At 38.1% G+C, this 18,147-nt stretch overlaps 1 protein-coding gene across 4 annotated transcripts in view; it reads right to left on the bottom strand.

Annotated features, from left to right (window-relative positions):
• The window catches only part of CLYBL (citramalyl-CoA lyase), a 347,758-nt gene that overhangs the window by 245,310 nt on the left and 84,301 nt on the right, over positions 1 to 18,147 (bottom strand). Inside the window, exon 1 of one of the 4 annotated variants that reach the window (XM_007501345.3) lies at positions 9,238 to 9,293. The exons of the other annotated variants lie outside the window; for them this stretch is intronic. Within the exon in view, the coding sequence (XP_007501407.1) occupies positions 9,238 to 9,278 (41 nt within the window). The 5' untranslated portion in view covers positions 9,279 to 9,293. Of the gene's footprint in view, positions 1 to 9,237; positions 9,294 to 18,147 lie in introns of those variants that run through there. 4 annotated transcript variants of the gene reach the window in all.

The following is an 18,147-nucleotide window of genomic DNA, read 5'->3' as shown; positions in this document are numbered from 1 at the left end:
AGTTCTTTTTTTTTTTCTGCAAGCCACAGATTTTAATCTACAGGAAAAAACATTTGATGCAAACATAAAAAAGAGAAAGGAGAATTGGGAAAGATTAAGACCATCTTTTGCATTTCATTCCATCTCAAATGAGAGTTTTGGAGGTGGAAAAGATATAATGCTTAAGGAAAAGTTTTTAGGTAAGAACAAACCTTTTTGTGAAAGGGAAATTTTTTTTTTTTAATTTTAAAATCAGGTTTGGGTACTACGACACTGTGAATAGGAGAAGTCAAGGCATTCCATATAGAATCAGAACTTGTAAAGAGGTAAGAAATTTTAGGGGAGGGAAAGTCCTTGGTTACTAAATTAAAAGGAGCCTACTACTAAAGGCTAATTTCAATTCAATGAGGAATTCAATATGGGTGCCCTGGCCAAATGAAAAGAGGAAGGAAGAGAATGTTTGGGACAGCAAAAGGGAAAATTTGCAATAGTTGCATAATGAGTAGCCCCCTCCTGGCCCCACTACTTTTTTCCAATTCAATCAGATTCCTGAGAGTATCTTTCTATGACAAAGAGATTCCTGAATCCCAAGTTCCAGAATCTTATGAGGATAACCTTTAACTTCCAGAGACAGCACTTCTAAAAGCTTTGATAACCAGACAGATGTGATCAGAGCAGGTGGTCAACAACAACAAAGTCTTCAAGATACTTGATCTCAGAAACAAGAATCCAGAGTTTTTCGGGGTGCTACCTATTCAACCCATTAAAAACAAATATGAAATGATGTGTATCTTGTGGGTTTTTTAAGAGTCTATTTAAACTGAGAATTCGACCTGGCAGCTTTCCCTTGCAATTTCCTGTAACCCTTCTATAAAGCAGAAAGTCTCTAAAATGTGAGCTTTGGCCCACCTGAATAACTGTTAGGTGGATTATGGGGAAAGTGAGGACTATTAAAAACTATTATATATTTAATTTGGTGTGGAACTGTGCATGAGACTTAGGACCAGGGGATTGTCCATTTCTAAAAGCCCAGAGAATTCAATTCAAGTAAACAGACATTAAGAAGTTTGGTTATTTCCTGTTGCAAAGATCAACCCTACTTTTTCATCCCATGTTTCTTGTGGAGAGATTTGGTCCATCTGAGGACCATCAAGGTAAAACCGGTAGCCAACAACACAGAAAAATTTGCATCTATGTATCAGGCTGTGGGAAAATGGCAATAGTCTATAAAGACTTACCTCTTTTGGCTATGAGGACAATCAATGATGCACTATTTCCTTTAACTGTGCTGAATGAATGTCAATTCCCTCTACTACACACTCACACACACACACACACACACACACACACACATACTCAAAAAAATTAACATCAACAAAGGAAAAAATCCTGACACTCTTGACAACATTCATCAGAAGAAAAAAATACACCAAGTTTCCCATAATGAATTTCAAATCTTTGTATTGAAGTTCCTTCCTGCTGTGTTCCTTAAGACAGAAGAACCACATTTACTGTGTCCCACAAATTCCTTAGCACAGGAAAGAAAACCAGCAAGATTTCGGATTCTTAATGCATTAAATTTGCTTGTTATTAAACCAAGAAACTTTGCTGCTCTCCTAAAATCCCTGGAACCAAGTCCAGCGTGCTCTGCACAAAATGTCACAATTCTGAGCTCTTGTGATGAGAGGAGAAATGCAGTTTTCTGCACCAGCAGCTGTTGTTCAAGTTGGGCAGCTGATTAGTCTTTGTGACCAAGAGGCTGTCACAGTGACTGAAGCATGAAAGAGTCAAAATGCCCAACTGCACAAGGAAACACAACCAGGCTATGGTCACCAGTTCTCCTACATCATAGATTTTAGTGGCTAACAAGGGGTGTTTACAAGTAGCCATTTAGCACCTTCCTGTAGGATATTTTTACACCAGGTTACTTTTCCTCTGAAGGAAAACGGAAGAAATTGGAGAGGCAGAAAATATTTGTCTTTGCTGTGCTATGTTTAAAATAAGAAAGCATTACAGGCTTGTGTTGGTGTTGCATTTTTTCCCCCTTAATAGCACTGTTTATAATCCCTCCCATGTCAATGATGAAGGAAAACACATTCATGCTCCTAAAAATGACTATTTCAAAGAACATCAGGGTTAGTTTCTGAGTGGCACGTTTTAAAAACATTTAATCAGTGATCTGAATATATGTCAACACCTTCTGGTGGTGTGCTATAAAACGTGAACCTTGTCAACAGCCACATAAAAAGGTGACACACTTGGGACACTGAGCTTTTATGCTGACACACTGTAATAATATAATTTTTAAATTTATCATCTGTTTAGTTGCAAGCCACAACAATTAATCTTTCTGATGATTCATACCATGTTTTCAATAACACCTGGGAAGAAAAAAAGGGCACGTTCTAATTTTTACTTTCATCGCCTTCCAGGTTTTTCTAGTTTAAAATGTTTATAAAGCCACACACAATAAATTCTGTGATCACGATAAAAATGTTAGCAAAAAATATTCCCCCTACCACTCTTTGCCCCTCCTTGCCTCAGTTAATAAAATCACTTAACACTAAACATGTAAGTGAAGGCAAATCCCTGAGGATGTGTGAGCTTCAGAGGGTTCATTTCTGTCATGTCAAATGACATTTTATTCCCAAATCATTTAACCTATGGCTTTACATAACTACATATACCTTGAAGTGAATTCTGGCAGGGGACCTATAAATGACACTAATCTGAGTGACTCAGGGCCAGAATAAATTGCACCAAGGAACAGTGGCATTTAGCATATCTGCTTTCAAATTAAAGCAAAAATATCAAGATATCAGAATGGAGAATTTCTCTCAAACACATTCAAAGGGTTATGTGTATATACAATGTAGATATATTTCTATGTCTACACAGATGTGCAAATATACACATGGTTGCATGGTTTGTTTTTCAGTGAGATTGCCTTGGGTTTCTTAAATTGTCTTAACATTTTTAATTAGCCTTTTCCTATTGCAAAACATTGGGAAACATCATCATGGTCACCATCACTCACATTTCTCTAGTACTTTCCAAGCACTTTCCTAGAACATACATATAAGGCAGTCTTGCTGATCTGGTGCTTTCCATACAGCCTCTGGGCTGTAAAGGAAGCCTTTGTCAGCACAAAAGAGGTTAATGATTTTTAACAAAAAAGCTTGTAAAGGACAAGCTAGCAGAACTTCCATTTAAGACTGAACTAGGAGGCTGTTGAGAATCTCAGCTAAGATCCTGGAAGAATACAAAGGAACTGAGAGAGGTTAGTCAGATGAGCAGGCTCAAGGACAGAGAACCTGGAAAAGGTCAAAATGGAAAAGTTTCCAAAAAATGGAAATATAAATAAGGCTGAAAGTGATAGTAAAGAGAGTCTGTTAAACCTAAATCTCAGCAAGTGTTTCTATTTTTTTTCTATGAGATGACTAAAGTGCTATACTTCAAACTATGTTCCCTATTTTACATGTTTCAGGCCCCAAACAGTGTATTTGTATTCCAGTGTTTTTCATCAATTCAAGTATTCTGTCATGCCTTACTTACCCTCTCTGCAAGCATTAGCTGTCATAATTTTACCAGAACAATTCTTCCATCTTTACTAAAAGTTTGGTAGTGTTGGTAGTTATTGGTATTAGTAGAGTTTGCATATGGTACCACAGTTGATAACATATTGCAAAGAACCTGACGGCAACAAAACTGAACGTTCTCCAGGGGTCATAGTGATTGAAGCATCTGTAGAATAAATGTATATTTTGGGTCCCAAGCAAAAATTTCTTTTAAAAAATTTGTTTTTAATGTTTACTTTTGGTTCCAAATTTCTTTCTTCATCTACTCCCTTTCCCAGCCATCGAGAAGGCAAGAAATATATCTATTATACATATTAAGTTATAAAAAAATATTTCCACGTTAGATATGTTGTTTATACATACATGCCCTTCAAGAAAAAGAGAAAAAAATATGCTTCAATCTGCACTCGGAGTCTATCATGTTTCTTTCTGAAAGTGGATAGCATCATGAGACCTTTGGAATTGTCCTGGATCATACTGAACAGAGTTATTAAGACTTTCACAATTGATTAAGATTACAGTGTTGCTATTACTGCATACATAGTTTTTCTAGTTCTGCTCACTTTGCCTTGCATCAGTTCATAAAAGTCTTCCTAGGGTTTTCTGAAATCATATCCTTCATTGTTCCTTATAGGACAGTGGCATTCCGTCACAATTAGATAATATAACATGTTTAATCAGTCCCAATTTATGGGTAACCCTTAGTTTCTAATTTTTTGTTATCACAAAAAGAGCTGCTATAAATATTTTTTTATATATTGGTACTTTCCTTTTTTCTTGGATCTCTTTAGGATACAGACCTAGTGGTAATATTGCTGGCTCAAAAGGTATGCAGAGTTTTATAGCTCTTTAAATATAATTTCAAATTGCTCTCCAGAATGGGTAGACTACTTCACAGATCCACAAACAGTGTATTAGTGTATTAATTTTCTCATATTCCCTCTAGTACCAAACAAAAAATTCTACAAGGACTCCAATAACTTTTTGTTAACCAAAAAATGAACCAAAGGATGAAATATTTCTTTTCAAACCAGTCCCTTCCAAATTCCCACCACCACCACAATACAGACCACCTTTTCTACCTAGGCTTTAGTGAGTAACTGCTAGGCAATATTTTCAACTATAACACATTTTAAAAGTCATTAAAAGGTACAGTTTGAAGGTCAGAGGAAAAAGCTAAATGCTATAAAATTAAAAAGTAGAGAAAAAACAGCTGGAATAAAAAAAACAACACCTTTCTAGCAGTGCTGTTCATAAACTAATATCTTTAAGATTTCTGTTCCCTATTCCTATTTTTAAGAAACATTAGGATGTTTAAGGGGCCCTAAGCTTCATCTTGTCAAAACCTCTCATTTTACCGAGGAGGAAACTCAGACTTATCTTTTTAGTCTTTTACATTGTTCCCCTACATGTGCCGTACAGTTCAACTCTATTGACCTACTCGTCTTTCTTCATACACAAAATACTCAATCTCTTTACTTTCATATTGGCTGTGTTTCTTGCCTGGAATGCTCTCACTCTTCATTCCCATCTCTTAAAATATCCTTCAAGATTCAGTTGAAACATCAGAAGGACTTTCCTGGTCCCTTTCCCTCTAACCTATCCCCTCTAAGGCTTTCTTCCATGTTTTCAGTATTGGAGGGGCTTTCATCAAATCAAGTATTCTAATTGGAAGGGAGCTCTACCCTCTTTGCAAGAACTGGATACCATAACATTACCAGAACATTTTTTCTCCCTTTATCCAAAAATCTGTTCACTATTGGTAGGGAATTGCTAAGAACCTGACCATAAAAACCTGAATGGTTAATGGTAATTGAGGCACCTGTGATATAAATGGGCATTTAAGGTCTCAAACAAAAATTTCTTTTAAAAAAATGCTGTATTTACCTATGAAAGTACATATCATTCTTTAGTTCAATTGAGGGCAGGGATTTTTTGTTTTTTTCTTTGAATACTACTGAGTATTCACAGATCCTGGCATATGGTAAGTAAACACTTAATAAATGCTTGTTGACTTGCCAAAAGTTATACAAGTATCAGTAGGCAGACTAGTATTCGAAATCAGTTCCACTGATATCAAACCAACAATGCTCTTTCTACCTCACCATCCTTCTTCTATCATTTTGAAACTATTGTAAATCAATGGAACTCCCCCAAAGTGTTCTACCTTAGTAGATAGATGTTCCCAAATCTTTTTCATTCTATTTTAATCTTTCCAGTTAAAGGAACACTTTTGTGTCCTTTTCCCTCTTTGTCACTTTAGATTGAACCCTGTAACAACACCTAAGCAGGACATTTTTTTTTTAAACCCTTACCTTCCATCTTGGAGTCAATACTGTGTATTGGCTCCAAGGCAGAAGAGTCGTAAGGGCTAGGCAATGGGGGTCAAGTGACTTGCCCAGGGTCACACAGCTAGGAATTGACTGGGGTCAAATTTGAACCTAGGACCTCCCATCTCTAGGCCTGGCTCTCAATCCACTGATCCACCCAGCTGCCCCCTGCAGGACATTTTTTTTTAATTTTATAGTATTTTATTTGATCATTTCCATGCATTATTCATTAAAGACAAAGATCATTTTCTTTTCCTCCCCCCCACTCCTGTTCTTGATTCGAACCCATTGCCATGTTGTTAATATTTGCATTAGAGTGTTCGTTTAGAGTCTCTCCTCTGTCATGTCCCCTCAACTGCTGTAGTCAGGCAGTTGCTTTTCCTCGGTGTTTCTACTCCCACAGTTTATCCTCTGCTTATGGATAGTGTTTTTTCTCCTAGATCCCCCTGCAGGACATTTTAAAACAAAGATGACCTAAAAATTCTAGAGGCTCAGAATTCTAGAAGCTCTGAGAAGGGCTCGATCAGAAAATATGAAGAGCAGAAGAGATAAAAATGTGAACTACTACAGAGTACTTTGGAGATCATCTAGTCCAATGTTCTTTTACAGTTAGTTAGTGGCTCCTGTTCTCCCGACTTTTAATCTTACCTCTCTCTACCTCAACAACTTAAAGTGTATCTCCCTATCTCTTAAAGCACCGAAAGTTATCAATACTCTCCCAGTGGATGAGTTTGTTCCTAACTTCAGAAGCAAAATTAACCCATGGACTCAATAAACTGATAAGAAAGTTTGGTTTTAATTAACCACTCATTAATATGCAAGCTTAAGTCCTGAAAGGCAATCCCCAGTTGGACTGATTATCAGAAAAGGTAATGATGTCCAGTACATGTAGGCAAGAGCACAACTCTTAAAATGTGTTTAATTACAGGGAGCTCCTCACAGCATGAAACTGGGGCATGTATGTCTCCAAAAAGCCATTTTCAATTTAAAATGTGCTCTTCAACTAATTACATAGCCAAATGGGACAGCATTTTGCACAAGGTGACAACAAAAAGCCCACACACTGTAGCACAGGTAAGGTATATTGGAAAGGAAACCTAGGGCAAACTCGAATGTGAGAAAGAGCCATTTATAACTGTGCCGCTGACGGCTGGATGGATGCATGAATGGTGAATGACATATTGCCCTCTCACTTCGTGGCTGAAACATGGAAACATTACAGCCATCTGTTGTCTTTGCAGAGATCCCCAACTCATATCAGTGGAAGAAAAATTAATGGTTTGCTTGCAGCTGGAGCACACACATGCTTCTAACCGATGTGCAGTCTTGGACAGCGCCAAGACTTTTGGTTCAAGGCCTCGGTGGCGACTATTTTCTCCAACCACTCCACCGAATTTTCTAGGTTATTCCGAGGAGTGGGGCGGGAATGTACGCTTGAACGAAAAGCTACAGGGACAATCGCCATGTTCCACAGATGAAGGAAGGAAGGAAGGAGTTGAAAATAGAATCTGGTGAAGGTTTTGGAGCCATCCATAAAACTGGCTCCGATTCCCTCCATTTACAGTTTATTGCATTAACAATTCTTTTGTGCAGGCTGCCGCTGCTGCTGGGAACCTATTGTAAATTTGGGCAATTAGGACTTTTGTTCCATCTGGCCCTCCCCTTTTTCAATACAGTAACATCAAAGGTGGCCAATTCCGGGTAGGCTGGCTCTGGCTCTTAAATCCAAGCTAAAATCCGTGTTAGAAATCACCATGGCACTGTGTGTGAAGGATAGTAGGGGCTATAATCATAAAGATGCAGCTTCAGGCTTGTGCAGTTCTTAAAATAATCTTTCTTAAACCTCCCACACAATACTCCCGAGTCAAAGCCTGGCCGTGTACTTTAGTGTAGGCTGGCTTCGTTTCCAAATCCACACTAAAATAGATGTTAGAAATCATTACTGAAGCATGTCAAGCAGAGCGGGAGACACAAAGATGCTGCTGCCGCGGCTGCCTCAGGTTTCTCGGGGTCTTAAAATAATCTCTCTTAAAGCTTCCTGCATAAATCAAAGCGCGGTCATAGGACGGCCGCAGGATGTAATGAGGTGCACTAAGGAAGCCCAAAGCTGCTAGTTAGCTCTCGCGCGGCACCGAGGAGAGGGAAGGTCGCTTGCCTGGCGCACGGACTGTGTTCCTCCCATGACTGACAAGACTTGTCACTCGCCACCATCAAAGGAAAGGATGTCTCTGCCCCACGTTTCTTGAGCAGGTTCAGTGATGCGGTGGGCAGGGAGAAGCCGCCATCATGCTCCCCTTGCTTGCGCTGGGCATTCTAAGGATCTCGAGGCTTTTCCTCCCGAAAGGTGAATGCTCAAAGCAGGCAGAGGCCTGGCCGACCTTAGAAAATAGGGCATTGGTGCCTCCTGGCTGTGGGGAGTGGACATTTAGAGGCTGCCCTTGCCTGAGCTATTTATTATCTTTGGGGATACAGTTCCCTGAATCGAGGTGAAGAGGCTGTAGATAAAAGACGCAGACTGGACCTAGGGACCGGAACGACCACAGAACTTCTTGGGAGGCCTGGGTCTGGCTCCTCTTCTTTCACAGGGAACATACCCTGAACCTCTACAGCATCACCGGCGAGGGGGAAATAACAATAACTCACATTGACGGAGCACTTCAGGAGTGGCAAAGCCCTTTCCTCACCACAACCCAGAGATAGGCAGTTTGAATATTATGAACCCCCTATTTATGAATTACAAAGCAAAAGGGAAGTGGGACTAGAGAGGGTGATCCCAAGAGGCCTCTCATTCACCAGTAAGAGGAAGGTGACAAAATGGCACACCAAACCAAATACTCATGGGCTCTGGTAATAAATATAAAGCACAGGGGCAGCACCACAGGCACAACAGAACAGGGACAGTCAAAGGTCACCACTATTTACTACTTGGGTGACTCTCAGCAAAATGCTTAGCCTTCCCAAGCCTCAGTTTCCATATTCATAAAATGAGGAGGTTGGAAGCACCATACAGTGGAATCAGAGACCTGGGTTTGAATTCTGTTTCTGCTATTTTATTACCTGTGGACAAGTCATTTAGCCTCAGAGAGGAATCTGACTAGATGATCAGTAATGCCTTTCCAATTCTAAATTCTTTGATTCTCTGAAACTTTTCCCTCAAACTTATTTCTGAAATGAAGTTTAATGGGTGTGAGTGTTCAACTAACCTCCAAACTTGAATCAGCACAATAACATGAGAGAATTCAATCAAGGATTTCAGCCTCTCAGCCTAGGATGAATCAGATGTTCATTATGAAAATGTCCAGCTCTAAATCTAAGATATTATTACAATTTCACACTGACAGATTCCCCACCTGTGCATCTGTGGAGCAATATCTTCAGAAGAGACCGCCATGTTGGAAATCCTGGAGGAGAGGGTAAAACTGGGTTACTAAACTGGAGGCAGTTATCCAAGAGTTAATTAGGAGAGACACTAAGCTTGGAATGTGCCTGTTAACCCATGCCTTTCTGCATTGCTAGTCTATACTACCCTGCTGCCTCCAACCAAAACAAAACACTCTTGGTTTCAGCTTGGGAGAAAAGCTTTTGTTGGGGTGGGAGGTTGACAGCTATTTGTGATGAGGGCTTTTTTTTTTTTGGTTCATTTGTTTGTTATTCAAATAACTTTTTCCCCCTGTGGAAATTCAAAGGGAAAAATGTCAGAAGTACATGATTAATTATTTTTTTTAAATAGGCAGGATCCACTCTATTGAAGTGAAAAATATGTATTTAAAAGACTCCATTCATTATAAATGGGAGATTTTTACAAGTCTGTTATTATTAGTTTTTTAAATTGTGTGCTTACAATTCAGATATATTATAAACAGCTCTACATAAATATCAACACAATATAGTGTGCAGCTGTTAGGTAGCATTCTCGAATCATTATAATAAACAGAACTGGGACACTAATGATTCCATCAATCGGTAATGAAGGTTCCATCCAGTTCTGCCTTGTCCTCCAAGCTGTGCAGAATTAAACTGCTTCTTAAATTACTTATAAAGCCATAAAATACAGGAGGGGTAGACAATCAAGAAAAGGAAGCCTTGAGAATTTTTTAAAAATCTACTCAGAATAAACAAATTCTTTTATGGCTCCTCTTAAGCAGTTCCTAAAGGAAAAAGAGGAGAAACAGACAACACTCCATGTAAATAAATAGCAGAGAATTGCACGTGTTTATCCAAATGGAAAGGTAGGAAAGAGCTCAGTTGTTGCCACCAGGAGTGATCAGCTTTATTTGATTTAACAATTGCCAGGATAAAAAAAGATGACACCCAAGGGCCTTCAGCCAGTTAAGCCAGGTGACAAAATTAAGTAAGTGCTTCCATTCCTCCCAGAAGTGTGGGTGAAACCTTCTGTGGGAGGCAGCCCAAGAAGGAAAAAAAAAAAAAGGAACAGCCAGAAGAGATTAAAAAACAAAACAAAAAAAGGCTCAAACCTGCTTTTTGACATAACAATGTGAATAGCTTTCAAGATCACCTGCAAATTTCCTCCATTTGAAATGAAAGCAGGACTCAAATGAAGGTATAAGAGATGCTATCCATTCCAGTTCAGATAGCTAATTAGGTAATCAGAATGAAATGAATGCAACACTCACTGTCACATCTTCTAGGCTCAAGTTTTGACTCTTTTGTTTACATTTCAATCCAAAAAGAAACTCTTCAGGATGTGGTTTTAAGGACCACATTTCAGCTTAAGAAAATTCAAGTGAGTATTGGATCAAGTTTCATTTCTTTAAAAAACAACTTGAAAAAGCCTGAACTGTTCTTTCCTCCAAGTTGTTTTCAATGCCTGTGAAGCTCTTATTTTGGATTTATGTTCCCTTTCTCCCTACCCCCAGTACCTAGCATTGAGTCACACACATAGTAGGTATTTTATAAGTGTTTATTAAATTGATTTTTCCCTTTATTTTTATTTTTAAATGGAAACAAAGTTTAGATGGATTCAAACCACCACACAATGAGTCATAGCAGATATCCCTCACTTGTTTACATATCTGCTATTAAAAAGGTATAGTTACTATACCTTCAATTTCAACTACAAATAGTAAAACAATTAAACCAGCGTTTTTAATAGAGCACATCCTCATTTACAGATCCAGTTGTGTAGCTTAGACCACGCCCCTCCCTTGCTGTGAATATTTATGTAATTTAACAGAAGCAATGAGTTTTCTTTTTCTCATAACTTTTTATCTCTAAGTATTTTTCCTTCTACATAACTTTAGCTTTATATTGTTAACAGAGAGGATGATACTGCCAGATTGTCTTCTCTGAACTGTCAATAATTACCAAGATCAAATTCTAAGCTTTCGGTGAACAATATTATCACAGTCTGTTAGAGTTATAAGGGTCTTTAGGGATTAAATAGTCCAATCCTCCATTCTGGCACAGTGGAAAAGTATGTTGGATGTGGAGCCAGAGGACCAAGTTCTCTGTTACTTACTACCTGTGTGTCCTTAGGCAAGTCACTTAAGTTTTCTGAACCTCAGTTTCCTCATTTGTAAACTAAGGGAATTGGATGAGCTAGCTAGTGTCTATGAAACTGAGGTCTACTGTCCTTTCTTTCTCTTGGTTTTCTTTTCCCTTAAAAAAAAAAAAGACAGACAAACTTAACCAACCAACTATTTTTTTAGAGTAACTGGGACACAAATCCTAAAGAAATAAATACACAAGAAACTTCTTGCCGATATGGTACTTTCCGTTTTTTTCTTGGTATATGTTGATCTAGACAACCAAGTTGAGTATGAGGCAATAATTTTTGAACTAAAGGATTCCAGGCATTTGATTCTCAAGGAAATATCTTTTATATGCATGAACTATATATATGTATATATATATATATATATGGAATATGTAGGATCATAGCTTTATAGATGGAAGAGTCCTTAAAGATTATCTCATTTTACAGAACTGAGATTTGGCAAGGAGAAATAAGTTGCCCAAGGTCACACTGGTAGTACTCACAGGGCCAAGGTTTGACTCAAGTGCTCTGAAAATCCAAAATTCTTGCCACCACAGTACATAGACTGCTCTCTAAGTGCATAAGAACTTAAGTCTTGGGAACAGAACTTGGGCACTTTCCTAAGAGGGCCATTTAAGTCCAACACTTCAACCATAGAATATTTTCTAAGGATTCTAAGGGAAAATGGAGCTCAGAAAACCTTATGTGAATAGGCAGATTCTAGAATCCAGGCCTCACCTCAGCCTCAGTCCCAAAGATACATCTGTACAACTGGTTTTTGCCAGCATGAATAATGGGAGTGTGTAATTTCAGCAAAGCAAATTATCTGCCAAGTATCCCAGCCAAAAATGTGAAATTATGTAATTTGCCACTGAAATTTATGAAATAGGGAAAGAGGGTGCATTTTCCTTAATAACTCCACTGTCCAAATAAAATATCAAAATTATCAGGAACAGTGTTTCATTTCAACTCCATATAATTTAGAGAATGGATCAGATATCTGGCCCATGTTAACTCCTCTCTTGCTCTTAATATTACCACTTCCCAAAGCCTACTTCATTATTATTCTCATGGTAAAGCTAAGTTAGAGCACTAAAAAAAAAAAAGATTTATAAAATGAAAACTAACTACAGAACCCCAGCATCATTGTAAATAGGCAATTTCATGTAAGAATCATTTTCACAAAAAATCATATCGAGAACCATTTCAACAGTTATCAGTAGTCTGGCCATTATACCACAAGAGGCCAATGAATATGAAGCACCCCTAACGACCATTCCCCAAACTACACAAAATCACAGATTGTGATATTTTGCGACTGATATTTTAATTTTTAAAAGCTTAGTTTACAAATATATAACCAATATTTTTCTCACTTTTAATCACTCCCCCACTGTTTTAACATAAGAGCTAAAATAACCTAAAACAGCCCCCTAAAAACACACACAGCAAGTCTGTTACTCAGATCTGGAAGGAAATGGATGAAGAAATGAATTTTTTAAATAACATGATGCAAGAGTAGCAGAAATATGTGTGGTTTCTCATTTTCTGTTTCTAATAATTTTCTTTCCCTGGGAAAATTTACTTTAAAGCAACTCTAAATGAAAATGCATATAATTAAGGGAAAGACCATTGCTTCAAACAGATTGACTGTCTTTAACAAGTTTCTCTCTTTCTAGCTACTCAGATATGCTATATTTCCTAATTATCACCTTTTAAGGGCCATCTGGGCCCCATTCCTCACCATCAGGGGGCAATTCCATTTGCATTGTTCCTAGGCTTAGTCATGATCAAGTAGTCTGGTGGTAAAAGTTCATTAGAAATTAGAACAGAAGCATTAAAACCTAACACAGTAAACCAAGTATCAGATACTTGGTTACCCACAGGAGAGCTGATAAGTGCTTAATACATATTCTCACACAACTCTTCCATGAGCATTTTATCAAACTGCTTAAAAAAAATTCAGCCTGGTCCCTGACCTGGTACGTAATGAAAATCTGATTGAGTCTCTACATACTTCAAAATATTTCTCAATTATGGAAACATAACTCTAATCCCTTATGTCTTCTGGTTCCCAAAGTCCATTAAAAACCCTTTAATGATTCCCTCATTTATTCCACTATTCACAGGCAGGGTACTTCTTCCTTCCTGTAGTGCACACCCAAGATTTCTCCTAATTGTGTTTTTCTGTGAAACGAATCCTAGTCACAGGAAAAGTCTGCCTAACCCACATATGCGCATACCAATCCTGATTAAGCGCTGGGCCCAAGGACCATTTCCTATTGTCTTCCTCCGCGCAACATTTATCTGCAAGCCTTTACAAATGGGCTTTGGGGCCAGGAAGTGCTTGGATGCAGAAGATAGCCCTTCAATGGGAGGGCTTTCAAAGGTAGAGCGGACTAATTCAGCTCCGGCTTGGACGGGGATGTGGATTCCCATTAAGCAACTGATTAGAAAAGCCGATGACATGGGCATTCCTGGACACGGGGACCCCCTCTTTTATGTGCTTGCACCTTCTGGCTTTGGCTTGCAATGACCATCTTAAGCTGAGCAGCCAGTCCACTCAGATCATGAAAGAGTGCTCCAAGCTGGGACTCCGGGCCCCTTTGGGCCACACCTTAGTCTTGCAAATGAGGGCAGCTGCAATCTGTCCTAATCTAGGCCAGGCAGGTGTGGCCCTCAGGCTCTTTGTAAGTGACCAATGGAGCTCTCGGCCAGGAGGTGAAATTAAAATGTCACTGCTAGAAAAACTATTTCATGGCTCTTTTCTGTAAAAAAGAATTGTGGTTTATTTCCTTCTTTTTGTACTCTCCAGAATTTCACTAACTCAGGTAATAGTCAAAGCTTCTGGCTCTAATTGGGAGTGAAACTTTTCTAAAGCAGTCACATAGCTCACACTAGTTTACTGACAGCTTCCATATAGTCGTCGGGAAGGGGGGGTGGGGGGGGGAACAACTGGGTGTAAAGAGAGGAAAAGTGAAGAGGTCTGTCAAATTCATAAAACTTCAATGAAGAATGGGTTTGGATTCCGGAATGGAGCAATGGTTATCAAGTGGCCAGAGATTAATTGATTAAAAAGGTAGCCTTAAATCAAATAATGTTTTGGAATTCTTTTTGTTGTTTGTTGCTAAATGAATAATAAAGAACAGTGAATCCATTTACTTCATTTTCTGTATACAGCTGGAATAGTAAGCTGGTAAAATTTTTGTTTTATGAGCTGGTAAACTTTATGTAGTTTGTAAACCTAGTAAAGGCTTATGAGTTCTCTTTCTAGATCAAGAAGTCAGTGACATTGGTTGTATCTGTTTCTTCACCTACAAAAGATTTGCTTTCTTTTTTATCTTCAATCAATCAGAAATAATTTATTAGGCATCTGGTAAATGGAATTTTGTATTACCTTAGGATATTTTGAGCAAGAAAATCTATAAAATGCTATGAAAATCTTGGGGAATTTGGTGTAGAAAAGAAAAAGTAGCTCCTGGCTGACTCTTTGGAGAGTGGTTTCTATCCTTTTGTGTGTCATGGACCCCTTTGGCAGTCTTGTAAAAACTCTAGATCCCTCTTCGGAATATTATTTTTAAATGCATAAAAGAAATGACAAAAGAAAATAAAGGTAAATAAAAATAAAGATGTGATTTTATGTTTACTCATCAAAGCTCAGAGATCCTCTAAAACCCCTCCATGGATCCCTTGGGGATATTCATTGGCCCCCAGTGAAGACCTCCTGCTCTGAGATGACAGTAAAAATAGCAGTGAGATACAAAAAGAACCAGCAGTATTTCATGCCAACACTGCAATCAATTTATCTAACAACATGCCTTGCAAGCCCTATGCTACAAAGCTGGAGATACAAAGACAAAAGAGGAATAGTTTCTACTCTTGAAGAGTTTAGAATACAGCATGGGGAGCCAACATGTATACATATAGGCATATACAAAAGAGATACAGCATAATTTTGAGAGGAGAAACTGGCACCTGAGGAGTAGGAGGGGAGCAAAATCAGAAGAGGCTTCATGGGCTGACAGATTGCTGACTATAGAGAATCAAATACCACGCTATGTACGGAGCCAGTTCAATTCCGGGCTAGAGCATTCCAAACTATATTGGTGGGATGAAAAGTCCAACATCTAAAAATTTTATGGAGAATTGGTTCTGAATTTGAAAATGAACTGTTTTTTTTTTATTCCATGGACTATTCTTCCTAACTCCTCTCACCATAAATCAAAATGTTGTGGGGGGGGGGGGGGGGGGCCTTGAGGTGAACCCCTGGATTTACAGGAATGCAAGACTCCAAAACTTAACTCAAAAATAAAAAGAGAAATTACTAATTTGGTAGTAATGTCGAAGGGTTGGGAGATAAGCTCAGCAAAATGACCTGAACTGAATCTCAGAATATCAGAATCAAAAAGGTCCTACGTAGCCTTCTAGTCCAACCAGTATTCCAAAAACAAAGCCTACTCCAACACATCCAGATAGTGGTTATCTAGCCCTTGCTTGTTCTGATAAGGAGGTTTTCTCCTGACCATTCTGATGACAAGAAGATCCAGGCCAGATTCAGCCTCTCAGGAACTTGTCATCACTGCTAATAGGACCTTCTCCTAAAGCATTCCTAATCATTTGTAATTAGCTGCTTTGCTCTCAAACTCAGCCTGATGCTGCGGCTTTCTGAATGGCAGGCAATTTCTTAGGAAATACTTGTAGCAGGACCTTGGGGAAGCAGGACTCTGCAAGTTACTGAGTTTCCTTCTTGCTATGTGTCAGCTAGCTAGGCACAGCAGTAGTTATTGGGATAGAGGGATGGTCACCTCTTTAAGTCAGGGCAGGTCATCTCAATTTCACTCCATTCACCGGGTACTTGCAGAATTCCTACTCTGTGCTAGGCACTACTCTAGTCTTTGCTCAGGATGTCTTTTTTTAATGAGTGAAACATTACTCTTAGAGAATTCATGTTCTGGCAGAAGAAATAAGACAAATACAAATAACTAATACAAAACAACACATGAGTACCATAAAGGAGGTATGAACCCAAGAATTTGAGATTACGTAGGAAAGATTAATAATATATTGTAATGTTAGAATAGCTGGGGAGAAGTCAGTCACTTCTCCTTTTCCTCAGGGTGCCTTATTCCTTTCTTACTAGCAATAGAGAACACATTTCCCAATAGAAACACTGTTACAAGTGGTAACATTACCAGGTTATCTTCTTCATTATTTAGTCCACAATGTAGCTAATACAGGGGAGATGGAGAAACACAGTAAGAGAGAAGTGGGAGAGGGAAAAAATAGAAAGGAAATTACAGTAGATGGGTCTAAGATTAAATCTTCACTATATTACAGGCAAAATATAGTTTTGTAGGTCATGTGGAAAGAGACACACCATTTATAACATTTCCCCCAATAAAATGCTCTTTAGGTTTAAAAGAGTGAACTTTTAGATCAAATACATACTAAAACATTTACAGCAGCACTTTTTATGGTAATAAAAAATGGAAAATAAAGAGGTTGACCATGGATTGGAGAATGACTAACTTGTGGCTCGTGAACATAACTGAATATTATTAGACTATAACAAATGACAAATAGAATGAGTAGGAGAAACTTGGGAAGACTTGTATGACCTGAATAAGAAGATCCAAGAGAACAATTTACACAATGACTACAATAATGCAACAGAAAGCAACACTGAAAGACTGCAGAACTTGAAACCCATTCAATGCTCAACTGTGACTTTAGAGAATTGATGGTGAAGCATGATTCCTGGCTCTCATCAGAGAAATGGGCAGTTAATTATAGGTGTGAAATGAGACATACATTTCCAGACAGAGCTAATGTGTTGATTTTTCCTTCATTGTATTTATTTGTTAGAATCTATATGAGGAGAAGAGTATTCTATTTTCCATTTTATATTCTACATAAGGAGAGGTATATTCATTAGAAAGTCATAGTGATATTTTTAAGTTTCAAAACATTCCAAAAAATGAAATATGAACTTTTAAAATTTTTTTTAAAAAATATGAACTTTTTGAACCCAATTAATCTGTGAAATATGTATAGTATGGAAAATGTATCTACAGTATAGAAAGCCACCTTCTATGCTGCTTCTACCTATTATATGTGAGGTATTATAAGGGATAAAACTGTTAAAATGTAGTTTTTGATTCAGGAAAATAACTCACATGCATTTAGTGTTTTATAGCTTCCAAAGCACTTTCCTTACAGCCAACCTTATGGAGTAGGTAGTTCTCATCTGATCTATGATTTCGTTGCTCTAAGGTACTACTCATAACACAGAAACTCCATGCACTTGTAAAGATTGGTAACTTGTCTGTAACATATTTCTTAGACTTTCTCATGCCACATGGCTAGTATTTATCAGAAACAAGATCTGAATTCAAGTTTTCTTGATTCTAAGACTGGACTTCTACCCACTATTCCACCCTACCTTGTGGAGGAAGCTAGAGTCTTAGGGGTTATAACTGTGACATTTCTAATGTATACCTGTCTAAAATTATGGAATTTTTAGAAAGCTAATTATTCTTTAGGATTGGTAAAGAAACATTAAATTCAAAGCACTGAATGTTAAAAAAAAAAAAAAGAGTCTAGGAGGCAGTTTGGTGACTCAGTGGATTGAGAGTTAGGCCTAAAGATGGGAAGTCCTGGGTCCAAATTCAGTCCCAGACACTTCCTGTGTGATGCTGGGCAAGTCACTTAACCTCTACTATTCTTCTGCCTTGGAACCAAAACACAGTATTGATTCTGAAAC

Source organism: Monodelphis domestica, chromosome 8 (assembly GCF_027887165.1).
Source record: "Monodelphis domestica isolate mMonDom1 chromosome 8, mMonDom1.pri, whole genome shotgun sequence".
In the NCBI taxonomy this organism is placed as follows: Eukaryota; Metazoa; Chordata; class Mammalia; order Didelphimorphia; family Didelphidae; genus Monodelphis; species Monodelphis domestica.
Note: the sequence above shows the minus strand (reverse complement) of the source record. Positions and strands in the feature narration are given on the sequence as shown.